This window comes from Helicoverpa armigera, chromosome 30, assembly GCF_030705265.1.
Source record: "Helicoverpa armigera isolate CAAS_96S chromosome 30, ASM3070526v1, whole genome shotgun sequence".
In the NCBI taxonomy this organism is placed as follows: domain Eukaryota; kingdom Metazoa; phylum Arthropoda; class Insecta; order Lepidoptera; family Noctuidae; genus Helicoverpa; species Helicoverpa armigera.
Window position 1 is genome coordinate 2,509,101 of NC_087149.1, and position 27,918 is coordinate 2,537,018.

General features: G+C 40.3%; 2 protein-coding genes across 7 annotated transcripts in view; both read left to right on the forward strand.

Moving 5' to 3' along the window:
- The window catches only part of LOC110380706 (uncharacterized), a 39,538-nt gene extending 19,944 nt beyond the window's left edge, over positions 1 to 19,594 (forward strand). For 5 of the 6 annotated variants that reach the window (XM_064043116.1, XM_064043120.1, XM_064043117.1 and 2 more), the window contains 11 exons: positions 2,465 to 2,530; positions 3,327 to 3,474; positions 5,074 to 5,160; positions 7,424 to 7,659; positions 8,661 to 8,705; positions 9,338 to 9,385; positions 11,593 to 11,664; positions 12,195 to 12,296; positions 17,756 to 17,857; positions 18,210 to 18,266; positions 18,932 to 19,594. In XM_064043116.1, the coding sequence (XP_063899186.1) occupies positions 2,465 to 2,530; positions 3,327 to 3,474; positions 5,074 to 5,160; positions 7,424 to 7,659; positions 8,661 to 8,705; positions 9,338 to 9,385; positions 11,593 to 11,664; positions 12,195 to 12,296; positions 17,756 to 17,857; positions 18,210 to 18,266; positions 18,932 to 18,995 (1,027 nt within the window). In that variant the 3' untranslated portion in view covers positions 18,996 to 19,594. The remainder of the gene's footprint in view (positions 1 to 2,464; positions 2,531 to 3,326; positions 3,475 to 5,073; positions 5,161 to 7,423; positions 7,660 to 8,660; positions 8,706 to 9,337; positions 9,386 to 11,592; positions 11,665 to 12,194; positions 12,297 to 17,755; positions 17,858 to 18,209; positions 18,267 to 18,931) is intronic. The other variant, XM_064043119.1, reaches the window with a different exon arrangement.
- A 940-nt stretch (positions 19,595 to 20,534) lies between these two features.
- On the forward strand, positions 20,535 to 27,575 carry LOC110380705 (piggyBac transposable element-derived protein 4). The gene is made up of 4 exons (XM_064043111.1): positions 20,535 to 20,609; positions 22,869 to 23,024; positions 23,870 to 23,992; positions 24,740 to 27,575. The coding sequence occupies exons 1-4, from the start codon at positions 20,590 to 20,592 to the stop codon at positions 26,778 to 26,780; spliced, it is 2,340 nt and encodes a 779-aa protein (XP_063899181.1). The 5' UTR covers positions 20,535 to 20,589; the 3' UTR covers positions 26,781 to 27,575.
- The last annotated feature ends 343 nt before the right edge of the window (positions 27,576 to 27,918 follow it).

The window sequence follows — 27,918 nt, forward strand, 5'->3', positions numbered from 1 at the left end:
GATCATCATTTATATGACCGTGTAACTCCGATTCGCTGCCCACAACATTACAAAACTCTTCCGTTAAAGTTATCATTCCCTCTGCATCTACTGTCATTTTAAACGACACACAGCGCCATCTACAATCCATCCATCAAGCAAATAGTATTTTTGTTTTCCCTCGGGAATATCAATTTTTTTTCGGGATAAAAAGTACCCTATTATTTAATCCGGACTTCTAGCTTTACGTCTGCAAAATTTCAAAGCAATCGGTTCAGTAGTTACGGCGTGAAAGCGGAACAAACAAACAAACAAACAAACAAACTCACTTTCCGATTTATAATATTACTAGTAAGGATATCATTAATTTGTATTACATTGTAACATTTCAGATGTAAATTATGGGTGGAAGCTTGTAGAAGACCGGATTTACTTGAAAGGTCTATCGAAAGTTTAAAACATACATATATTTGCAGTTTGCATTTTGAGAATGGTATGTACGGGAAAAAATCCTTGAAGAAAACAGCATTACCAACGTTGCTTTTACCAACTGAAGATTTCGTCCATACACAGACCGATCTTATGTAAGTACAGTAGGTACAGTTAATGTCACAGTAACTAGTTACCAAGTCAGCATCATTTCATTTTTAAATCTCTTTGTATATAGTTATCGGCACGAATCTTGAGCTCTGACCTTCACCTGCGCAGAAGTAATATATTGGGTCCCTTTTGTGGTATGAAGTGAGGCGCGGGGGCGGGCTAAAGCGGTGATTGGCCCGCAGTGCATCGCGTCATAGCCGTCACTCGGGATTGGTTCTTTGCTAATAAATCACTTCCAGATGTAGGTCAGAGCTCAAGATTAGTGCCGATAAATATACGCCTAATTTGCAGTTTTTATTGACATACTCAACTCCTTAATAATACATGCAAGAAAGAGCGGATTAAGAATTGTTTTCATCATTATATTAATATCATGTATACTGTATAGTTATCGGCACGGATATTGAGCTCTCGGCGGAAGAGTGGGGATCGCTTTGCACACTGTACACATAAGGCAATAAACCAATAAATCGCGCAGAACGCAGGTGAAGGTCAGGGCTCAATATCCTTGCCGATAACTATAATATTGTTTTATTTATAATACCGCTATCGATGTTGGTCTGCAATAAATAAATAATTTCACAAATATTGTTTTTCTTGTGACAACCCTATCCTATGTGTTACTGTCTAGACCACTGACCTCTATATTTACCACTGGACCGGCTGTTCCGTACGTTTGACAGCAATTTTTTTGTGCCCATTTGAAGCGCCAATATCGTCTAAGCGAGTGTCCACAGAACTAATTTTGACGTATAATTTCAAATAGCTGTGAGAGAAGTGTTTGTTCATTGGTTCAAAATAATTTTAGTACCACGAACACTCGCTACGTCTAACAGCGCCAAAATGGCGATTATCAAACGGGCACAAAAGCACGTTGACAACAGCCTGTCCAGTGGTAAATATAGAGGGCAGTGGTCTAGACGATGTCGTCATTTTACACGAGATCAAAGGCGTCGACCTACTGTATGATCTTTATACTGTGCTTATAGCATGACTAGCTTCTGCCAGCAGTTTCACCCGTATCCCGTGGGAACTACTTCCCGTAACGAGATAAAAAGTAACCTATAGCCTTCCTCGATAAATGGGCTATCTAACACTGAAAGAATTTTTCAAATCGGACCTGTAGTTCCTGAGATTAGCGCGTTCAAACAAACAAACTCTTCAGCTTTATAATATTAGTATAGATATTCACGCGCGATGGCTTATAACCTTATTTCATGTATAGCTTTGGTTTTTCTTCACCGATTTATATGCTTCTTTTTTTATTGAATAGGTAGTAATTTTAACCCTTTTTTATTTAGTGTGAGTGAGAGTGTTAGAAACGTAATAGTAGACAAATATAATCAGAAACCTCCGAACTACTAAGCTATCGTGAGTTACACGTGTTATTGTAAGTCAACCACAAAAGGTACACATATGCTGTCATGGGATGTTTTTTACATAATTTTAAGTTGAACATTTCCGTCATACATGTTTTCTGTGTAGCTTTAACCATTAAGGCTGCACACACGACGGAAGCTTAAAAAATGGAGTAACTTCGCCCTTTTTCCCAACATTTCCCTTCACTGCTCTGCTCCTATTGGTCGCAGCGTGATGAAAAGTATCTTATAACCTGCCCAGGAGTATGAAGAATAATTGTACCAAGATTCGTTAAAATCCGTCAAGTAGTTTTTGTTTCTATAACGAACATACAGACAGACAAAATTTTTACTGATTTTTGGCATCAGTATCGATCACTAATCACCCCCTGATAGTTATTTTGGAAATATATTCAATGTACAGAATTGACCTCTCTACAGATTTATTATAAGTATAGATTTGTGGTTTCTTTACTTTAGTTTCTATTTTAAGATGTGTAAGTATACCTACATTTTTTTTTTTCCAGGAAAACTAAAAATATACCGTTACATGATGCGTTGGCCGTTGAGGTGCAACAACAGGACGAAACGAGGTAAAACGTTTTTAACCTATCTATATATATTTTCTTTCTTTATGTTGAACACTTGTCAAAAAAAAAATGTCTGCAAAACGGACCTTATTTCAACGTCATAATTTGTCATTTTTAGGGTTCCGTACCCAAAGGATAAAACGGGACCCTATTGTTTTCGCTCTTCTGTCCGTCCGTCCGTCTGTCACCAGGCTGTATCTCATGAACCGTGACAGTTAGAGAGTAGAAATTTTCACAGATGATGTATTTTTGTTGCCGCTATAACAACAAATACTGAAAACTAGAATAAAATAAATATTTCGGGGGGCTCCCATACTCATTTTTGCTCGATATCTATAAATATATGTATGTATATAGAATATTAGTTTGGATGGTACGGAACCCTCCGTGCGCGAGTCCGACTCGCACTTGGCCGGTTTTTTTTTAATTTTAGACAAGTGTTCAACAGACACCATTGTAAAAACTGGTACACCTAAGTATGTTCTAAGCAAATAAATAATAATAATGCCGGGACACCTTTTCACACACGGTCGGTTAGTCCCATGGTAAGGTATTAATTAACTTGAGTTATGGGTGCTAACACAACTGATAAACTACATATAGCTACACATATACATATTTATAAATACATATTGTAACACCCAGACCACGGCTAACAAGCATGCTCATCACACAAATGTCGACCGAACCGGGAATCGAACCCGGGACCTCAGGTTCGGCTGTCCGGCATGGTGACCATTGCGCCATCGAGGTTGTCAAAATTATTATTAAATATCTATTAGTTTTATTTTTGTTACAGAGTAAATAAAGCCCTCAAGGATGTTGTTCAAAGTGAGCGAGATCTTAAAAGGTATTTGATTGATTTACCTAAACCATCAGCCTCTCTCATCATCGGCTCTGACAGCCCTGCTGATGCAGCTACTGTTCACCAAAGTGCTGAAGTTCAGGTAATATCTGTCATTTTCTTCTGGTTACAATTATATACAGGAATGAATTTTAAGCAGTGCAAAAAAAACCTGGTGGTCCTGAATCATTAACAGAACATAGGTATCTACATCATCAGTAATTTCAGTTGACAAAGTTTTCGCACTGAATAAAATTCATTCCTGTATACATGTCACCGGAAAATAACAAGATCCGTTAGTTTATAAATTTACCGTATGACGTCGGAAATTGATAAATTTACGAAAATGTGGACGTAAAATATTACAATTTATGTCCCGTTTAGAATCTTACGAAAGTTTATAAAGTTCCTAGTAAATTGATAAACTTACGGATCCTGTTATTTTCCGGTGACATATACACCTGTGCATCGGAGAGCATGTAAATGTCGTTTCCAGTAGCTCCGCCTGAAATCTCGAGAAGATATGATAAACAGGTTTTTTCCAGAACTGTACCACTTGTGAAAACGAAGAACATTTTTATCCTATACCTACATAAACAAGGATACATAAAAAAACGTTACATATGTACTTATACCATATTAACAAAAAACTAAACGCAAACCAGGTCGTTTGTTAAAAAAATGTGCAATAAAAAGTACTTTTGTAATAAATATTAAATGATTTGTTATTACTTTTATTCTTGTTTAATCCTTAGAGAACGGCGCATGCGTGTTTCACTCCCTCCTGAAAGCATTTCATCTTTGCACTGGCCCCTTGAGGCAGATTCAGCTGATGTCTAACTGAAAATTGTCATGAAAAAAATAATATTTATATTAGGTATAGTTACCGGCACGGATATTGAGCTCTCGGCGGAAGAGTGGGGATCGCTTTGCAATAAAGTACACATAAGGCAATAAACCAATAAATCGCTTCTGCGCAGGTGAAGGTCATGGCTCGATATCCGTGCCGATAAGATAACTATACTATTGAGCAAAGTTGTTGTTTGCTGAATGCTTATGTTTGAATCCCGAGCGTAGCCAGTGATTCTAAAGTAGAATCCTGAGCGAGTTGAGTGATTCAAACTTTGCTCTCGTGTGACACGCGTAACTTTTCACTTCACCAACGAGAACAACGTTTAGTTCCCGACGAACGACTTTTGTTTTTATTTGAGGTACAAGTTCACTGACCTCATAAATAATTATTATAATATAAAACAATTGTTTGCTTTGAAAATTAGGATATAATAAATGTTTTATATAGTAGATGTTTACGGTAATAACCTTTATTTACATAGATATTTACAATACTTACATATAAAAAACTATCCTAGTAAAAAAAATATAAAGTTAATGTTTTAAGAAAACTGACTTTAATACTGTCAATGAATTTATGTCTAACAGCCAGTTTCTTCATCAAAAGTTAAAGTTAAAGTAATGTCTAAAGTAAAAGTAACGGTCAAATTCGTTTTTTCAAGGCTAAAGTGACAGCAAAATTCATAGAAAAATTGAATTTGACCGTTACTTTCACTTTAGACATTATTTTGACTTTTACTTTGGCTTTAACTTTTGATGAAGACACTTGCTGTAAGAGTTCGCAAAATAACAAGAGCAATGACAAAGAGTTTGGACTCAAAAGTTTTATTTATAAATATTTTGTTGACAGATCCAACAAGAGGAGAAAATCCCGCAGGTTTGTCCGAAGTGCTACTCGGAGCTTCCCGCCTGTTTCCTGGCAACACAGACTCAACATGTACGTGACTTTCTCAATAGCTTTACTTATGTCTATACTCTATCCACGGAAGCAAGAGCTAAAAGGTAAACAAAGAATGACACTTTTTCAATATGGCGGTACAACCCGACCGATGACAAAACGTCACATTTTTGTGTAAAATGTTCGCAGTATCTGTGATTTTGTCATCGGTCGGGTTATACCGCCATCTTGAAAAAGTGTCATTCTTTGTTTACCTTTTAGCTCTTGCTTCCGTGGATAGAGTATAGCTTCTGTCAGTTGGTTGCCGCTTCCCGTGGCAACTTCTCCAAGAACCCGAACAAAAGGCAACCTTTAGCCTTCCTCGATAAATGGGCTAAAACAATTTTCAAATCGCACCAGTATTTCCTGAGAATAGCGCGTTTGAGGAAACAAAGAAACTCTTCAGCTTTCTAGTTTTCACACTTTTGGCTGTGCGAAACATCGCGCGAGTGCCAAGGTTGTAAAAATTATATAAGTAGTATAAGTACATCCTCCTCCTCCGAGCCTTTTTCCAATCATGTTGGGGTCGGCTTCCAGTCTAACCGGATTCAGCTGAGTACCAGTGCTTTACAAGAAGCGACTGCCCTGCCTGACCTCCTCAACCCAGTTACCCGGGCAACCCAATACCCCTTGGTTAGACTGGTGTCAGACTTACTGGCTTCTCACTACCTGTAACGACTGCCAAGAATGTTCACTGACAGCCGGGACCTACAGTTTAACGTGCCATCCGAAATACAGTCAATGGTGTCTAAGATATACTTAGAAAGTACATACAAAATTAGAAAAGTTGCATTGGTACTTGCCTGACCTGGGATCGAACCCGCGCCCTCATACTTGCAGTGATGCCAGATGGGGGGGATTCCCCCCAAATTTGGGGGTATTTTCTGCCCACGGGGGTTTTTTTGGGGGGAAGAATTCTTTGGGGGGATCAGCGGGGGGATTTGAAATTGGCTTGGAGGGAGTTGGAGGATTTTTCGAAAAAGTTTTATGACTGAACGCGACCAAATTACTCACTACTTAATTTGAAAGCACCATAGAACCACACACAAAAACATACACACATCATCATCATCATCAGCCTATCGCAGTCCACTGCTGGATATAGGCCTCTCCAAGTGCACTACATACATTCAACATACACACACTACCACAATAATGCTGCGTGAGGAGAACGACGATGAACGATGATACTATATTTATTTTACAGAAAAGAGCTGTTCGACCTATTTATAATCTGGGTCCAAAAGTTTCTCTTAGAGAGAAATTCAAAGAAATAAATATTCTGACTGTTGCCTCTCAACACATTTTTGAAAATTTAATGTACGTTCGTAAAAACATATCTAACTTTGTTCAAATGTCTGATGTTCATAGCATAAAATTATTAGGAATAAACATAATCTTGATGTACATGCTACTCGCCTCCACAGAGTAAGCAACTCGTTCATGGGTCAACGTATACGCTTTTACAATAAACTTCCCAAAACTTTTCAATTAAATGCTTTTCTAATTACTGGGGGTTTTTTTTCAAAACACTAACATTTTGGGGGGATTTTGGGTGAGATTTGGGGAGAATGCTAAATCATCATCTGGCAACACTGCATACTTGAGAGGTTGGTCCTTTACCCACTAGGCCACCACGACTTTTTTTTTTAAAGAAGGTTGTAAAAATTATATAAGTAGTATAAGTACATAAATTGATAATTTTTTTTTTGGAGGAATGAGGTTCATGATGTAAGAAAGGTATGAACATCAATGTGACGATGGATTGTGTGAAAGTAGAGAAAGTATGGTAGAAGAAAACATTCTGCGCCGACCATTAATACAATTGTAATAGAGGCATTAGATAGATAGAAGTCGGGGTGGCCTAGTGGGCAAAGAACCGACCTCTCGAGTATGAGGGCGCGGGTTCGATCCCAGGTCAGGCAAGTACCAATGCAACTTTTCTAAGTTTGTACGTATTTTCTAAGTATATCTTAGACACCAATGACTGTGTTTCGGATGGCACGTTAAACTGTAGGTCCCGGCTGTCATTGAACATCCTTGGCAGTCGTTACGGGTAGCCAGAAGCCAGTAAGTCTGACACTGGTCTAACCAAGGGGTATCGGGTTGCCCGGGTAACTGGGTTGAGGAGGTCAGATAGGCAGTCGCTTCTTGAAAAGCACTGGTACTCAGCTGAATCTGGTTCGACTGGAAGCCGACCCCAACATAGTTTGGGAAAAAAGGCTCGGAGGATGATAGATGACGACAATTTTTTTTTTCACAGAAACAAGTGAGATCAATAATAGCGAAGGTATACCACTTCTTGGAGCGCGAGTACGAACAGTTGAAGAGCTTGCACCCGGAGACGGACTGGTCTCCGCTGAGCAGGGTCAGGCAGCGCGCGGCCGTCGCCACCGGCGTCTCGGAGCCCGACGTGCTTCACATACTTAGCGAGGAGGCTGACACTCGCGCCGCTGACGAAGACCCGCCCAGGAAACGACCTAGAACTGAAAACCAGAGGTGAGGAACTTGTGAACTCTGACTTTGTATCATCTTCCATTAGTTGTCGTTGCTGGGCAGTTTGTTGCGCCATTTCTTCTTCCCAGCAAAAACGCATAGGAAGTGGTGAAGGGACGGCGTTTCGGGGGTTGTCTTTTGTTAATTTTTGACGTTCAAAAAGTGCTGTTTTGCAACCAAGTTTGGATAATTATGTATATTTGATATCGACCGATGAACCCGTGGCTAGTCTAACCAAGGGGTTGCCCGGGTAACTGGGTTGAGGAGGTCAGATAGGCAGTCGCTTCTTGTAAAGCACTGATACTCAGCTGAATCCGGTTAGACTGGAAGCCGACCCCAACATAGTTGGGAATGGTTCGGAGGATGATGAGCCCGTGGCTACGTAACAGACGCGAAAGTAAATCGATCACATGATCATGCAATGCTTGGCCAGTCCATGGATTGGTGACCATCTTGTTATGATGTGTTTTGGGAAGATCGTTTCAAGCAACGCTCGGCTCGGTCAGTCCGTAGACGCCCCAACATCCATCATTGGCTTAAATCCAATATGGCGGATATCCAAGATGGCGGATTAATTATTTGAAATGCGCCCCCATTATATGGGTATTAAATGAAAGGGTTTGTTGTAAAGAATATAATTTAGTTATAAAAATAAAAAAACTTGTATGGTGCTGTGTATCAATATGGGCTATATGTCAAAATTTTATCTCTAACTAGCTGGTGCCCGCGACTTCGTCTGCGCAGGTTTAGTATTTCGAACATATTGTTCGAAATACTTTACAAATTGTAGCCTATGTGTTATTCTGATGTATAAGCTATATTATTGTAAAGTTTCATTAAAATCCATTCAGTAGTTTTTGCTTGAAAGAGTAACAAACATCCATACATCCATACATACAAACTTTCGCGTTTATAATATTAGTAGGATTTAATCTTTCGAATATTGGGAACGGCAACATTTACTTACGTAAATACCTATTTATAAATATTTTTTGTTATTTCAGTGAATATGACGACGTAAATGAGGCCGAACAGATCGAAGAAGCATTGTGAGTAGCAACTGTATATTATAACTAGCTGATATCCCGCGGTTTCACTCGCGTCCCGTGGGAACTACTGCCCGTACCGGGATAAAATATAACATATGTTACTCGGGAAGAGTGTAGCTTTCAAACAGTGAAAGAATTTTTCGAATCGGTTATGTAGTTTCGGAGCCTTTGGGCTACAAAAAATGTTTGCTCTTTATTCATCCACCGAGCCCTTTCCCAATCATGTTGGGGTCGGCTTCCAGTCTAACCGGATTTAGCTGAGTACCAGTGCTTTACAAGAAGCGACTGCCTATCTGACCTCCTCAACCCAGTTACCCGGGCAACCCGATACCCCTTGGTTAGACTGGTGTCAGACTTACTGGCTTCTGACTACCCGTAACGACTGCCAAGGATGTTCAATGACAGCCGGGACCTACAGTTTAACGTGCCATCCGAAACACAGTCAATGTTGTCTAAGATATACTTCCTCTTTATTATATTAGTACATTTAAACAATACAGCTAATACAGGTACCAATTTTCTGTTAAAAGTCTGTCTGTCTGTCTGACCCGCGTCTCGTAGGAACTACTCTGCGCACGTGGATAAATAGTAGCCTGTAGAATGTAGATAAAGGAATATTTTATAATTTCCAGACATGAACCGGATGTGTACGTTGCTACGAAACCCGCCTTAGAACCTAAGTGAGTATTTGTATTTAACAATCTTTCGAACAACGGGTCTGCTGGTAGAGATATCATCCTAACTAATATTATAAATGTGAAAGTAACTCTGTCTGTCTGTCTGTCTTTCTGTCTGTCTGTCTTTTCTTCACGCCTAAACTAATGGACTGATTTGTGTGAAATTTGTTACAGACATAGTCTGGAACTTGAGAAAGGACATAGGGTAGTTTTTATTACAAAGAAATACAAAAATAAAAATAAAATTTATTCCGGACATATACCGCCATCTATTGGTCAAACCATAAATCTGCCGCAAGTCACTATTCCACGCGAACGAAGTCGCGGGCAAAAGCTAGTTAGAAATAAGCAGTACCTTTGTACTATTTTATGTTACTTCTACTTCTTTCGTGTGTTTACTGTGTGTGTGTGTACATAAATATTTTAAATAAAATGTGTATGTTAATATACAGACCTACCTCAATCTGTCAAATCAATCAATCTTCAATACAGGAATGAATTTCATCCAGTGCGCTAACTTTGTCAACTTATAGTTAAACTAGCTTTTGCCCGCAACTTCGTTCGCGTGGAATAGTGACTACCAGCAGATTTTTGATTTGACCAATAGATGGCGCTATATGTCCGGAATATTTTTATTTTTATTTTTTTTTTGTAATAAAAACTATCCTATGTCCTTTCTCAAGTTTCAAACTATGTCTGTACCAAATTTCACACAAATCGGTTCAGTAGTTTAGGCGTGAAGAAAAGACAGACAGACAGACAGAAAGACAGACAGACAGACAGAGTTACTTTCGCTTTATAATATTAGTTTGGATAAGTTTTAGTACAAACAAGAATAGTTATTGATAGCGAAAGATGTTTATTTTGTAAGTAACCGATTGTACGGTCACAGTCGTCATAGTAGGCACGGCGGCAACGCGAAACCGGTTTACTGACGCGAGCGCTGCTCCAAGCGCGTAAGAATAGTTAGTATCCATATTTTGGCGATTTTAAGGCGGATAAAAAATGAAAAAAAAAATACTAATGATGCAGATATGTTCTGTTAATGATTCTGAACCACCAGTTTTTTTTGTGCACTGCTTAAAATTAATTTCTGTATATGCACATTGTATTGTTTTTCTTAGTTTATGCCACTGCTGGGCTGCGGCCGGTAAAAATTTAGTATCGTTTGGCAGGCGGAGGGGGAGGAAAAGGGGGGAGGGTGGTGGGGGGCTCCACCCCTATCCTCTGGTACCACTCCCGTTACAAGGTAACGCATAATTTTTGAGAAAAATAGATATTTGTAACCTAACCTCAAAACACTATAATCACCCACTACGGTCGGAAAATTAAGTGCAAGTACTTCTAATCAATACGAACAAAGGCAAAGTCGACGGAGCCCCGCTACGCGGGGCTCCTACTTCTGGGTGGTTTAAAAAAAAATAACCACGAAGGGAATGGCGGGGTCTTGCAGACCCCGCCATCCCCTTCGAACCTAACCTATCCGAGTCGGGGGTGCCCTAAGTCGCGAGCTCGCTTCGCTCGCTCGTGCATACTAAGAGAAATAAGATGTTATTTGAAATAACATCATAGTACATTGACGCAACTCGAAGAGAAACGGAATGACAGCTAATCACAAATGACACACACAACGCAAAAACCAGAGACATTTATTTATTTTTTGCGTTCCTTTTCACGGATTTGTACACCACAGACGATATACTAAAACACATTCGGTTGTCGATCGCCCATTTTAACGTTCCGTTTCACCGAATAACGTTGACATTACGCGTTTTATCTGATTTGAGGTTAGAAACATTTTTTGTAAATTTCTCGAAAAATATCCATTACCTTGTAACAAGAGTGGTAGCGTTATAATCGGAGACCCACCCTCTACCAGATTTAACCACTTTTAGCCCCGTCCGCCTGCCAAACGATACTAAAGCCAACCCCTGCGGCTTCCTCTCACACGGAGAAGGATTGAGCATCAATCACCACGCTTGCTCAATGCTTGTTCAAAATATAATACGGTTAAAAATCAATGCAAATACAATAACTTGATCAATTGAATCATTATTCTAAGTAGTGGTTTATTTATTTAATTAATATGTATTTGTGTAAAAACTTATATCAAGATTCTTTACCGTTAACTGCCGGTTCAAATAATCCAAATCCAGCAAGAATAAATAGGTAACTGCATTGTTGAAAATTAAACATTTTTATGTTTTCAGCCCACTTGAGGACAGCGAAGACGAAACAATAATTATTAAGGAAGAACAAGATGACAATATAACTTATTATACGTAAGTATATACATTATGAACTGAAAAGTAAATAAATTATATCGTTCATACCTAATCACATTAAATCGAATCGCGAATTGTAAAAATATTAACCTAATCCATTCAGTGGTTTAGCCACAAGAGTCATTTTTCGTTTTCATAATTTACTACATCATGTATAGCAGAGATAAAGTTAGGAGTATCGTATGTTTTGATCAGTTGACAGCTGTCAGTTTTCAAGGGAGAGTTTCAGTTGTTTGTAATGATTGACTTTTATGTGGTGTTCTAATTTTCGCACATTTTTATTCTATTTACTTTGTTTGAAAAATTCATTTTTTATTTTTAGGTATTTTTCTTTTATCTTTGTGTTAATTGACATGTATTAACCAGTACATTAACGCATTTCATTTAATGTGATTATGAACGACACACCCGATATAGCATGTTATTGTACGTTCCTAGCCAAGCATACATTTTTGCCTGTTGTCCTTTGATAGATTGTCTGTACATAGTTATATAAAAATAAGGTTAACCGAATTATTGTTTTCTAGTGTTATGGAAGCAGTGTCTGCGCCCGAAGAGACAGAAGATCAGTCCAGTGTGTGTATACCGAAACCAGAGCCGCCAGATGTGCCTCACAGTCTAGATATCAAGTAAGTCAATACAAGAATCATCATCCTCCGAGCCTTTTTCCCAATCATATTGGGGTCGGCTTCCACTCTAACCGGATTCAGCTGAGTACCAGTGCATTACAAGGAGCGACTGCCTATCTGACCTCCTCAACCCAGTTACCCGGGCAACCCGATACCCCTTGGTTAGACTGGTGTCAGACTTACTGGCTTCTGACTACCCGTAACGACTGTCAAGGATGTTCAATGACAGCCGGGACCTACAGTTTAACGTAAATACAAGAATATAGTATAAAAATGATGATATTCTAGCAGATTATCGGCCACGGCGGCTGTTCTCATGGAAGGAAATCAGCCAGCGCAGGACATATTATAGTGTCAGTCACGACGTGCACGCGCTGTCGTTCGGTCGCGCGAGACCAACCATGGCCTCGAAGTTGTTAAAATGTTCAAGTTGCAATATTGTCATTAATGAGGTTCTAGCCTTTGTATCTAATAAAATCGATGTGATGGACGAGGAGAGTATTAGTCATATTTGTGTGAGTGCATTTACTGGCGAGGATATTCATAGTGCTAAGAATCTACTTTGCGAATCATTACCCACGGAGAAACGTAAGAAGACGAGGAAGAGAGATGGGAAGAAGCTCCGTGAAATAGATGACATCATCTGCATGCTGAAGGAGTCCGATCCTGAGATTCTACCGGTTTTTGTGGCCCGTGAGCTGCAGAAACTACCGCCGGTGCTTTTTGATCATGTCGACGTCACTAAGATTTTAAAGGATTTAGTGCGTATGCAGCAGGAGATGAATCAGATGAAAGAACAGTATGTCACTAAGGAAGACCTAAATACTGTGAAGTCTGATCTTGAAAACCTAAAAAAGGCTCTTTAGTAAACAATTTTAGAAGTACCGTCAGTAATGTCAACATTAATAAAAGAGGTGGCTTTTTACTGGATAGTCATGATGATTACTGCAGTGGTCCAAGGGGGCTTGAGTATATGGAAGCTCAACATGACACATCGTGCAAAAATAATATCGATATACGCGTAGATACGAGTTTTCGGGATATTATTCAACCATGTTCCAAAAATGAGGGTACTCAGCAAAACTGTGGTCGTGCTATAGATAACAGTAATTGCCTTACGGTGGCCGGTGACGAGCCCGAGACAGCTGCGATCGACGTTTCTAGCGAGACGGGACACACGGCCGCTCCGATCATACAGCATGACGTTGTTGGTAATAGGAAATCATTAGCCGATATTGTACGCAATGGTGACTGGAAAATACCAAAGGAAGACAAAGAATGGACCCTAGTCCAGAAAAGACGTCTGAGGAATCGCTTTGTTGCTAGTAGGGGAAAGGCAGTTTCAAACGCGAATACGAATTTCAAGGCTGCGGAGATAAACATTCCTATCTATGTTTATAATGTTGCGAAGGACGTATCCCTGTGTGACATACAGAATTACATAGCGAGTAAAACTGATGTTATTGTACAGCTGGAAAAAATGAGTATGAAAGTACCTAAATTATATGATGCGTACAAAATACTGGTACCAAAACATAAACTGGATACTTTCCTGAATGACGATTTCTGGCCAGAAGGCGTCGCATACCGTCGCTTTGTTAACTTCAGGGCAAGAAGTAATTCTGGTATTATGAGTGCGAAATAATTGATCCGTGTGTAGTCTAACCCGCCGTATGAGTAATCAAACTAAACTCGTAACTTTTAACTGCAAAAATATTATAAGATCTGCGGAATGTGTAAGGAAAATATGTGAAACAGCTGACATTGTGGCACTTCAGGAGACATGGCTGTTGCCGCATGATATTCCATTCCTGGACAGCATCAGTGACCAGTTTGCGTTCACTGGGAAGTCTGCAGTGGATACTTCGGCTGGCGTACTCCGTGGCCGTCCATACGGTGGCGTGGCAGTGCTGTGGAGGAAGTCGGTGTTTCCCTCAGTGTCAGTGCTAAAGTGTAACAGTGATCGTATAGCGGCTGTTAGGGTTGAAATACATGAGCGTTCTTTATTAATCTTATCTGTGTATATGCCTACGGACTCAAACGACAATTTAATCGAGTTTACAGAGTGTTTAGGTGAAATTAACTCCATTATTGCAATTAGTGACGTCGAATCTGTGTATGTGTTGGGAGATTTCAACGCGCACCCGGGTGAGTCATTTGCAAAGCAACTATTAGACTTTTGCGCGGAACAATCATGGACTTGTGTTGATCTCGATTTGTTGCCTAACGATTCACATACTTTTGTTAGCGAGGCACATGGATGTCGACGGTGGCTCGATCACTGTGTGGTTACGAGCGCCGCGCGCGCAACCATCAATGATGTGACCATATTGTATGATACCTACTGGTCTGATCACTATCCGATGCAATTAACTTGTAATTTGAATTTAATAAAACCTAAAATTGTAATGTATAATAAATTTAAAAATAATGTAATATGGGGCGAAAGGCAGCCGAGTCAAATTGAAATATACCATAATTATTGTCACGCCGGTTTGAGGCTTATCGATTTTCCACCAGAATTTGCTACTTGTGCTGATAAAAAGTGTAGCTGTGATATGCATAAAGCTTTAATTAGAGATATGTATAAAGATGTAGTACGTGTATTGTCAGAAGGCGCGAAATCTTCCTGTAGTGCGACTTCAAACCCCGGTCGGGGGAAGCATATTATAGGCTGGAATAAGCATGTGAGGGAGGCTCACTGTAACGCTCGGCAATGGTATAAGAACTGGTTGTTGTATGGGAGACCTAGTTCTGGCTGGCTTTATAATGAAATGACTGAGTCTAGGCGTCTATTTAAGATGAAATTGAAATGGTGTCAAAATAACCAACAACAAATTAAGATGGATATAATTGCACGACACCATGCCAATAATGACTTTTCTAAATTTTGGAAATCCACCAACAAATTGAATATAAGGCCTAGCCGGCCCGTGAGCATCGAGGGTGAACACGAGCCGGATGCCATCGCAGGATTATTTCGGCAGCATTTCAAAGTTGAACCGTTTGTGAACCGTGCGCGGTCTGAGGTGATGTCGGTGCCCGATGCTGGGGCCATACCTGGAGATGTGAATGTAAAGTTCACTGCAAAGGAAATTGATATAGTTATTAAATCTATGAAAAGAGGCAAATCTCCAGGTCATGATGGCCTCAGCATTGAGCACCTGCGGCATGCTGGGATACACTTACCTAGGGTTCTGGCTCTATTGTTTAATCTGTGCATTAGCCACTCCTACCTGCCTGATGATCTCATGTATACCATTGTTGTACCCATTGTAAAAAACAAGACCGGAAATGTCTCGGACAGGTCTAACTACAGGCCAATCTCCTTAGCCACGGTTATAGCGAAGGTATTGGACAGTTTGCTTGACGGCCATTTAACAAAACATATAAAACTGCATGATGGCCAGTTTGGTTTTCGAACTGGTCTATCCACTGAAAGTGCGATTTTGTGCCTCAAGCAGACTGTGCAATACTACACCGCTCGTAAAACGCCAGTATACGCATGTTTCCTGGACCTGTCCAGGGCTTTCGACTTGGTCTCGTACGACCTGCTGTGGACTAAAATGTATCAAGACACTAGTCTACCCCCTGAAATTGTATCAGTATTGAAGTACTGGTACAATAATCAGAATAACACTGTTAGGTGGGCGGCTAGTAAGTCGGATGAATATAAGTTAGAGTGTGGGGTGCGGCAGGGAGGGTTGACCTCACCGAAGTTATTTAATTTATACATGGACCGCCTGATTGGTGAACTGAGCGGCACCGGCATCGGGTGTCACATAGATGGGATTTGCGTAAATAATATAAGCTACGCGGATGATATGGTCCTGCTCAGTCCCTCAATCGGCGCGCTGCGGAAGCTACTCAGTATATGTGAGGAGTATGCGGAGGCCCATGGGCTCAGGTACAATGTTAAAAAAAGTGAGATTATGGTATTTAAAGCACCTAAAAAAGAGGTCACAGTGGTATCTCCCGTCTCACTCTATGGTACACCATTGAACCAAGTCACTCACTTCAAGTATCTGGGTCACTGGGTCACCGAGGACCTTAAAGATGATATGGATGTGGAGAGGGAACGCAGGGCGTTGTCTGTTCGCTGTAACATGTTGGCTCGCAGATTCGCACGGTGTACTGAACAAGTGAAGGTCACACTGTTTAGAGCTTTCTGCCAGACCTTTTACACGTGCAGTTTGTGGACCAAATACACGCAGAGGACATACAACGCTCTGCGTGTGCAATACAACAATGCGTTCAGGGTGCTGATGGGGCTGCCGCGGTACTGTAGCGCCAGTAGCATGTTCGCGGAGGCGCGCGTGGACGGCTTTTACGCCGTCATACGCAAGCGAAGTGCGTCTTTATTGTCCCGGGTGCGCGGCAGCCCCAACGCCATCCTGGCTGCGTGCGGAGGCCGGTGGGACTCTGTGCTTATAGCGCACTGTATAGGCCTACACGCGAAAGCAAGTGCCTGAAATATATTTTTTCATTTTTATCATGCCATTACTAACATAGGCTAAGAACACTGTTACTAACAAATTATGGAAGCAATTCTGAAATAAATTTTATTATTATTATCTCTTCCAGACCTCGGGACTATAGAGTCCCGGATTTTTGGGAGGCGAACGTGGGGCCGAAGCCAACACGCTGAAGCCCTTTTGAGACAACTTTAATGAAATGGTGACACAAAACCGACGATTATCCCTGTATACACTATAGAAATGTACCCAAGGACAATCCCCGGTTCTGTGCTAAACTATTGCTAACTATGGATGAAAACTACTTGGGCTATTGTGATGGGATGCTAATGGACTAGGAATGGGGTAACTACGGGAACTATGGCACCTGCCGATGACAATGTAGTAAATACATGTTAAAATGGCAGGTGGAGACTCGCCAACTCACTTACTGGGCCCCCGGGAATCAGTCACTGAAAAGCAACAAGAGGGCAACAGGGACATGAGCGGCTGAGAAGGGTGAGGATACCTCGGCGGACTTTAAACGCAGATCACGCGCTCCCTGTGGGTCCAGCATCACCGGCCCACTCGCCACTTACCACGAGGCACCTACCCTCCGAGCAGGACTAACCTTGCTCTAGCGACTCCACTCTGACCGGCCGATGCAGGCAAGCCAAGAGGCGGGAGACCTATCCCCCGTCATGCTTCACTCCGGCAAGCCGGAGATGGGGGACAGTATACTCTCCCTGGAGCACTCGGATATATAGCCCCGCGGGGTCGCTACTCCCCGTCATCCGCCTCAGATGCCCTGCGGGGCTTATTATTATTATTATTATAGTCCGTCCCATCGCGCTATGAGAGTGAAGGAATAGTGAGTGCACCTGTGTCCAAGCAAATGCTCGTGCACTATAATATGTTCTGCGCAGTTGGCTAATCTCCTTATATGAGAGCAGCCGCCGTGGCCGAAATCGCCCTTCAAATTATATAATACTTACATTATATTAGTTACAGTGTAAACAGCTCTGCTGTGGAGGCGTGCCGCGATGACATAGTGCGACGAGACAAACAGACGACTATATCTCAACCAGCACCACATGTGCACACTCAGTAAGTTGTCACCTCATAAATGTCGTCTTTTATTTCACATAGGCCTGTAAATATGTGAAACTAGCTTTTGCCCGCAACTTCGTTCGCGTGGAATAGTGACTACCAGCAGATTTTTGATTTGACCAATAGATGGCGCTATATGTCCGGAATAATTTTATTTTTATTTTTTTTGTAATAAAAACTATCCTATGTCCTTTCTCAAGTTTCAAACTATGTCTGTACCAAATTTCACACAAATCGGTTCAGTAGTTTAGGCGTGAAGAAAAGACAGACAGAGTTACTTTCGCATTTATAATATTAGTTTGGATAAAAAGATTTTGATTTTGAACTAAGCAATTTACATATTTTTCAGTGGGCAATACGAGCACACAGAATCAAGAGCACTCCATTCCAACATATCTCAACCTTCGTGAGTATGAATTATTATACCTATTCAATTTGACTAGGTAGGACAAAATCTCCTAAGAAAGTAGCGACAACATGCGGGTGTTCGGGGGACGAGGAACGTTACTAGCTCCGCCCTTACACGCCTTTATGAAACCCGCCAATTTTCAAAATAAAATCACAAATCATTCGAGACCAATCTTTGACAGATTGGTTTTGATATGACAAGGAACCCGAACGCCTCGTTAGTTGTAGTAACTGATCACGCCTACCGTACGTTGCTTGAGCTACAAGAAGGCGCCTGACCTACCTTCCTTATGGCATCTCTGCTATCTTTACTTCCTTCGTGATAGATACTTATGTGGTTTTTAATGTTCCGTACCCAAAGGGTAAAACGGGACCCTATTGTTTTCGCTCCTCTGTCCGTCCGTCCGTCTGTCACCAGGCTGTATCTCATGATCCGTGATGGATAGAAAGCTGAAATTTTCACAGATGACAACAAGTACTATTAGTACGTAGGTACTAAAATACTAGAATACAATAAATATTTTGCGGGGGCTTTCATACAACAAACGTGATTTTTTGCTCATTTTCTAAATTAAGGTACGGAACCCTTCGTGCGCGAGTCCGACTCACACTTGGCCGGTTTTTTGTAATTAAGTAACACAAATATGTGCTACATTGTTGCAGGGACTCGATGCTACTGCAAGTGAAACAGGAAGATATAACTATAGAGGAAGAGGGAGTCAGCTAGCACTGAGAAACCGCTCAACTTATTATTTCTATTCTTATCTATATAGTAGTTTATTGAAATGTGTAAAGTGTAGGCGTACTTACTTTTTATTATATACTAGCTTTTGCCCGCGACTTCGTTCGCGTGGAATAGTGGCTTGCGGCAGATTTTTGTTTTACCCACATATTTCCCGATCTCACGGGATAGATGGCGCTGTATGTCCGGAATAAATTTTTTAAATAAAAGCTATCCTATGTCCTTTCTCAAGTTCCAAACTATGCCTTTATACCAAATTTCAAACAAATCGATTCAATAGCTTAGGCGTGAAGAAAAGACAGACAGACAGACAAGAGTTACTTTCGCATTAGTTATAATATTAGTTTGGATATTCCGGTATAAGACTTTAAATAACTTGTTTTTATTTTGAAAAGTATTTCTCGAGCAAGGTTTATTTGTGTATGCATCTTAAGTAAGTAATCAAAACACTTCTTTGTATAATTCACATCGTACTCTGATTGTAATTAATAAAATTCTCAGTTGTTTTGCATTTTCTTAGTTTTTAAGTAGGTTGCAAATACTGTGTCAATTTTTCATTTTTTTTAATAAAAATTTGTGATAATGTGTGTATTTTTTATTTTCCTTAACTTTCATTCTTGTTGCCCGGGTAACTGGGTTGAGGAGGTCAGATAGGCAGTTGCTTCTCGTAGTATGAGGTGTCCATTTGGCCAACTCATAATATTTGATACATTCTATAGATCAGAAAAGTTAACAGTGAGTAGTCCAGGATATTGACCAGAGAATATGAAAAAAACCTATTAAAAAAATAGTCTTAAACATAGAAGAAAAAGGCTTGAAATTGTCTCTCGAAAAATGTTTCGTCAGCTAATTCTCAAAATATTCAATGATAACCTACACATGTTTTATTACTAAACGATAGAAAATTTCCTAAGCTAAATAAAAATACCACATATTATAAGGCTTTATAAAGCACTTAAGGAGATATATAAAAAAAACTTCTGCCAGACGCATATAGATGATACACTAAATATTTTTTTAAGCTTACAACATTCGGGTAGTGTTGAGAAATTAGTATGTTTTTTATGTCATTATCCTTTCATTATTTAAGACATGCTTAAACAACGTTTATAGGTAAAATAAATAAATCACTACTTAAGTAAGTACTAGTAAAGGCTTTAAGTAGTACCTAATTAGTTAAAACAATGCTTCGAAGATGATATAGATAGATGATTTTTATAAGTAAGGCTGTTACCCACCACGTTCCATCCCTCTCGTCATTCCTTCCCTGTCTTATGTTACACAGTGCGACATAAGAAAAAATGCTCCAAATGTCTTAAGTCGGACAGTTACACTTAAGGATTGGATCTATGTTATCTGATTAAATAAATAAATTAAAAAATTAATTAAATTAAGGGCTTGGTCAGGATTGGTCGCTCACTCGGTGGCGGTTCATTCACTCTTAATTTTAATATTTTTCAATAGCAGCAACATCATTTTGAACGAACTAAAAAATAAATAACTTCATCTGTCATTCCACTCACGGCCGACGCGACGTCAAAGAGTGTAACGTTGTGCGAATCAAACAGCGAAATAAACAATGAATAGAGGCAGTAAACGGTAAGTTTTCTTATAAAAATCTATATAGAATTACTGAGAAATAAGTGTAGATTCCGTATTTTTGTTTTTCAAAAAGTAATGATTATATAGGCGAAAAAAGTAACGAAAGTTTAGACTTGACATTTTTTTCCATAATGGCCGTTGTGTTATGGCATGTTTTTGCTACAAATATTCTCGTAAATAGTTTGAAATACATTAAAGGAGATGGCCAAAAAAAACCCAGAGTCGGAAAAACCTCACATGTATCATTAGATTCAGTACAATGTGTGGATTAAAAAAAGTATTTCATATCATCCGAAAACCATGGGGTTCTCTTTTGATAACGGTCTTTCGATCAAAAATTTAGGTTATGAAAAAGTTTGCCTTTACTATTTGCTGTTCATTAGATGTTTGGGATTTGCAAAATTATTTTTTTGTTTGTATAGGTATACTTCCCAAATGTTTCCATAGTCATCAGGTCAGGATCTGATGATGGAAACCCTGAGAAATCGAGGGCAACTTACGAAAGTTGTAGGCGTGCATAGGGTAAAAACTTGACACTCAGGTGTATGTCTATTAGCACTATACAAGAGTGGAGGTTTAAAGTTGACTTGAGGATGGAGACCAGAGAACTGACTGAATATGTAAACTACCTCGTGTTTGGGCTTATATTATTCGTATTGACGAGAACTTTCCAATAATATGGATAGTGATAACTATACTTGTCACTAAAAAGCCAAAAAAAAAACTTTATAAAAACACTCGACTTCTGGGCCTATGCACCGATTTTTTTATTTTTATTATTAACCTTTGCCAGTTATGAAGGTTGCACATAGCTTGGAAATCTCCAAGTAGGTAGATAAGTTCAGTGTTTAATCGTTTCTGGAGAGGTTCATGTCATTAGTTCAATGGGTGGGGCCGTGGGGGTCAAAATCAAGATCTTTTAATCACCAGGCAAACTCTGTAACTATGGGGATATTACTATTGGCTTGTATAATGTTCGTATACTTACCTTGTTTTTCATGTACCTTGATGTAAATAATCTTTAAAATCAACATAACCTATTTTTATGAAAATATGATATAGCTCCTATACCCTATGGATTTCAGGCTGGATTTTTTGGCACCATCAAAGGTCTATCTTAATGAACCTATTGGCACCCATTTCGTTGCTGTCGATTTTGGTTTTTTTTTACTATGAAGGCCATCTCCTTTAAGTAGTTAGCATATTTACCTATAAACAAAATAAAAGTAATATATATGTTATGATAAATTGGGCAGTATACATAATGCCCAGTCATTATGAAAAATGACCAATATAAGAGTGCAATTTGATAATAATTGTTCAAATAATCAAATTGACCGGGCACTATACATATTGCCCGTGACATTTTGGGCAAAGTAATACAAACATATTTAATTTCAATTTTTTTATTATTATTGCCAATTAATTTAAAATAAACTAAATATTAAACCACTTAAATAATCAGCCCCATGATATGGATTAATTATGAAGGACTTCTGCATTAAAAATCCACTAGTTTTTGCATTTAATACTTAACTTAAACCATAAACCATCACGTATTGACATAATAATTGTCTGTCAAAGAGAAAAAGTCGTAAAAATGGCGCCAAACATGACGGTTGGCGGGCTTGGCGGGACAAAGAACGGTCTGCAAAAGAACTTATTATTATTTTTAGATTATTATTTTTAAATGATGGTTGGATTTTTATTATTATGTAAAAATTTCATCATCCTCCGAGCCTTTTTCCCAAACTATGTTGGGACGGCTTCCAGTCTAACCGGATTCAGCTGTGTACTAGTGCTTTACAAGAAGCGACTGCCTATCTGACCTCCTCAACCCAGTTACCCGGGCAACCCAATACCCCTTGGTTAGACTGGTGTCAGACTTACTGGCTTCTGAGTACCCGTAACGACTGCCAAGGATGTTCAATGACAGCCGGGACCTACAGTTTAACGTGCCATCCGAAACACAGTCATTGATGTCTAACATATGCTTAGAAAGTACATGCAAACTTAGAAAAGTTCCATTGGTACTTGCCTGACCTGGGATCGAACCTGCGCCTCATACTCGAGAGGTTGGTTCTTTGCCCACTAGGCCACCACGACTTATTATGTAAAAAATTATTATCGATTTATATCTGAATGTCTTACGTGGAGTTGATGCTCTCGATTTTTTTTTGTTTACTTAGGCCGGTAATGAGGTCGGGTTAGCTGATCAGACTTTATACAATTAGTGAAGTTTAATATTGTTTTTAGAATGGCGGAATACGCCGCTACGGAACGGTCCAGGAGTGTGAGCCCCGTAGCGGATGTGGTACGCGGACCGAACCGGCAAAGCGCGGCTCGGCGGGCCCTTTTATTAGAAAGGCTTAGGGCCACCCCGGTACGCGACCTAGATTCCCCACCACCACGGTAAGTTTCTTTTTCATAGCGTTACCTTTTTATCAAAAACAAAATCAAAAATCATTTATTCAAACTTGGCTGCAAGACAGCACTTTTTGAACATCAGGAATTTACAATAGACAGCCCCCAAAACGCCCACCCTTCACCACTTCCTATGTGTTTTTGCTGGGAAGAAGAAGTGGCGCAACAAACTCCCCAGCAACACATGTCTGTCTGTAGGTTAGAAGAACCTTAAACAATGTTTGATATGTACATTTGTATACAATGTAATTTGTATTCCACAATAGAGGACAATATGCAATATTGACACAAAATTACAGTAAAAATTATTTATACACCACATGCTAGCTAGCACTCACCCTACATACCTTAACTAAGAGCCCTGCCTCATTAGGATGCCAATGGCGACGTCGCCGGCTACGTATCCAAGCAGTTAGTATTGAAATGTGTGGAACCTAACTTACTTGGCGACGGTTTGGCAACGTCGCCAACTTGGAGGCGTGGCCACGAGCTACAGTTCCCTACGTGGATTCTGGCTACCGTGGCCGCTTGGCGACGTGGCCACAGTAGCCACTATAATGTACACGGTAAAGCGCACCTCCCTCACACAGTCTCCAATGTGGTCGCCAGTCAGCGTGCAATTTCTTCAGCGAAGACGTAAACAATTGTCTGTCGAGACGCTATGGCCACTCGACTTGGCGACATTTGGATGCCAGAAGTAGCCAGACCTGTGCCGTTGGCGACGTCGCCATGGCGTCCTAGTGAGGCAGAGCTCTAACTCGACCTATTTAGTTAGTTACAGTTCCGTTATATTTATTTATTTACAGTGTAGTAATTGATATTTGTTACTTTAGCCTCCCCGTTCAGGCGACACCTGGAGGATCGCTCAATGTGCCGCTCGAGCAGACCCCAGGTGGTCGCTTGCGCATCGGAGAGGCTAGACAAGCCAGGCAACCTAGCCTGGACTTGTCTCTCTGGTAAGTAAAACTCAAACTTCAAACATTTATTGCAATCATGAGTGTTACAAGGTGTTATAAAATGTAGAGGTACATACATGATACCCTGTTAGGGCGCAGCAATTTAAGTATACAATTACTTACAAACTATTTAGTTAATCTTTAGGTACAACTTATATATATATTATTATATTCATATATCCCTTTATTATTATACTATCACTAGCTTTTGCCCGCGACTTCGTTCGCATGGAATAGTGACTTCCGGCATATTTTTGGTTTGACCAATAGATGGCGCTATATGTCCGGAATAAATTTTATTTTTTATTTTTATATATTTTTTTGAAATAAAAACTATCCTATGTCCTTTCTCAAGTTCCAAACTATGTCTGTACCAAATTTCACACAAATCGGTTCAGTAGTTTAGGCGTGAAGAAAAGACAGACAGACAGACAGAAAGACAGACAGACAGACAGACAGACAGACAGAGTTACTTTCACATTTATAATATTAGTTAGGATTATATTTATACTATGTACCTCTATTTACTCTAACATATTATATTTAAATTGTTTTATATTGCACACTATCTTACTGTTTAGTTCTGTCCTCGAAAAACTCTTATACTGTAATAACATTTTCTTCTTTAATATATTGAATGAATAACATTTTCTTCTTTAATTCTTAAATATATTGAAACTACGTAGGGCCCAGAATGAATAAACGAACAATATGGTTATATTTTTACGACACTGCATTTATTGACAGTTCCGACGTGGTTGAGCGTGTGGAGGCATTGGACATGTCAGAGGACGAAGCGGCGGAGCTGCTGCAGTCGGATCCCTGGCATGTGAAGAGGTGGATGCGGGATCTGCCGGGGGCCAGCGAGCTGCCGAGGGTCAGCAACACGGTTGTTCTTGCTCCTCTCGCCCCTAGCGCCAGATCTGAGGTGCCTGTCGCTGCCGAACTTGACGTTCGTCCATCAACTTCGACGGAGGCAGCACTTTCACAGACGGTGCCTAGGCGTGATGGCAGTGACTTGGACAGCGAATTCGATGACGAATTCGATGTCCCGGTCATGCCAATTGTCAGGGATCTTCCTGACACCGAGGAGTTAGACGAATCGTTACAAGATTTGGTAAACGATATCGATACGGGGATGGATGACGCTGCCGATTGTCTTTTGGGTACGTCGGCCACTTTCACGTGGTCACCGGACTTTGATTCGTTTAGGGGTGTTCGTGGGGAGTTCTCAGGTCCTACCCCTGGGCCAATCAAAGACTACGAGACGCCTTATGATGCCTTCACCGATATATGGGATGAGGATATCGTAAGGTTGATCGCCACGGAAACTAACCGGTATGCCCATCAGACAATCGAGACCATGCGTAATGCAGGGACTTTGAAACCATCATCTCGCCTTCATTCGTGGACTGACACTAATGCAGACGAAATAATGGTTTTTTTCGCGATGTTGATGTATATGGCTATCGACCCGCGTACGTCGGTAACTGAATACTGGACATCAGACGAAGTTCTCCAATTACCGGGGTTCAAAAGTCTTATGTCCTTTAATCGGTATACTCTGTTGAATAAGTGTCTTCACTTTGTAGACAATGACGCTGTCCAGAGTCAGCAGTTGTCTCAATCTGGAGTATCTTGTTCAGCAGGGGTGTCACGTAGGCTGGGTAAGTTGGCACCTATTATTGAACATCTCGGAAAAAAGTTCAAAGCCTTGTACAACCTAGGAGCTGACATCAGCATCGACGAGTCTTTGACCTTATTCAAGGGTCGCTTGTCCTGGGCCCAAACAATAAGGTCAAAGGCTGCGCGATTTGGAATCAAGTCATATGAGCTATGTGAGTCCCGCACTGGCTATATGGCTAGGTTCCAAATCTACACGGGCAAGGATGACAGCTCCGACGGTGATCTATCACTTGGCGTTGATTTGGGGGAGAAGAGCACGAAAGTGGTTCTTGAACTATTGCAAGGTCTTGAACATCGGGGGCATTGTGTGGTGATGGATAATTATTATAATTGTCCATCATTAGCACGATACCTCAAGAGTTTAGGCTTTGATTGTTTAGGAACCCTTCGTGTAAACCGTCGACACGTCCCTGCTGACTTCAAGGTGTCGGACAAAGTGAAGAAGGGGACAATTATATCTCGCCATTCTGGAGACGTATCCATCATTGCATGGATGGACTCCAAGATGGTGAATATAATATCCACCTATCACAGACCCGATACCTATAATGGAACTAGGGCTGGTAAACCGATGGAGAAACCGGTATGTATAAAAGATTACAACAAATCCATGGGGGGTGTTGATCTCAAAAATCAAAAACTCTCCATGTATCTGTTGGAGCGAAAGAGAGGCGTGAAATGGTACATGAAAATGTTTAAAAGGCTACTGAATGTAAGTATACATAATGCGCTTGTGATGTACCAAAGTTCTCTGATACGTACAACTGATAAATTGCCCGTGACGCATCGTGAGTTCCGCTATGCGCTTGCTGAATCCCTACTTAAACGGCATCGCTCCTGTTCAATAGGGATCAGTCACGCACCAGTGGAAAACATGAGGCTGAGGCGAGATATCATGCACGAGCCAGAGCACTTGATGGGACGTCAGAATACAAAGAGATGTATGATTTGTCAACGGCAGAAGAAATCCAAAGCCGTTCACTCAAGGTGCATCACGTGTGACGTATATCTATGTTTTGGAGACTGTTGGAGAATTTGGCATTCTGCAAAAGAGCTCCCAGGCGTAGATATACGTGGGCGAAAACGGAAGCGCAAAGAGTGAACGTTTTTGGGGTGTGGATGTGGATTATGACTGTGTTTGAATGTGATGGTGATCCGGGGCTCTCGCATGAGGGTCACGGTTTGACGGGACGCCTAACCGTTTATGTATCTCGTTTACTAATTCTTTCGTTGCTGTTATCGAGGGCGTTACAGCTATCGGGGACGAAACGGTAGCGTGGTAGCGCCTTTTGGTGTCTGCGTTGATATAGTTATCGGCACGGATATTGAGCTCTCGGCGGAAGAGTGGGGATCGCTTTGCGCACTTTACACATAAGGCAATAAACCAATAAATCGCTTCTGCGCAGGTGAAGGTCAGGGCTCAATATCCTTGCCGATAACTATATCTGACTGATATCTGTCTGGGTTTGTGAATTGTAAATGATATGTTACGGGACACATATCAGACTGGGTTTGTGCATTGTGGATAATATCTTACGGGACAAATCTGATTTTGTAAATAAAACCCACGATATGTACGGCACAAACCTTTTTATAAACATTTGTAAATTTTGCTTAAGTTCGGCTGAAATCAGGACAAACCCTTCAATATATAAGATGTTACAATAAAGTGTACCTATCTGGGTACGGTACAAACCTTTTTTTAAACATTTGTAAATGCTAAAGTTGCAGGACAATCTCGTCAGTTACAATAAAGTATACCTATCTTATTTTTTCACAACATAATTATGTTCTTACACATATGTACGAAAACATTTGTAAATGTTGCTAAAGCCTGGGTAAAATCTGGACAAACGTTTCACTATAATAGCTGTTACAATAAAGTCTACCTATCTTATGGTTTTTTTGTGTACAAAAATGTATGTTGTTATTGTTTTATTATCAAATAATTATACAGGGTTACTGGTAAGTGGACCGCATCCTTTCAGGAGGTGATAGTATAGGTCAATACGGACAAATTTGACCATGGGATACACTGGGCAAAAGTTAACCCGTTTCAAGATAATCGAATTTCAAGATCTTTTCTTTACAAGTCGTCTAGGTACACGTATACATTTTTATTATTAGTTAAAAGTCTCGTTTTTGCGGATTTTTGTGTGCTTTTGGATAGAAGATGAATCACTTCATAATAACAAACCATAACCCCACACAGCTTTACAAGAAGCAATGGTACTCGGCTG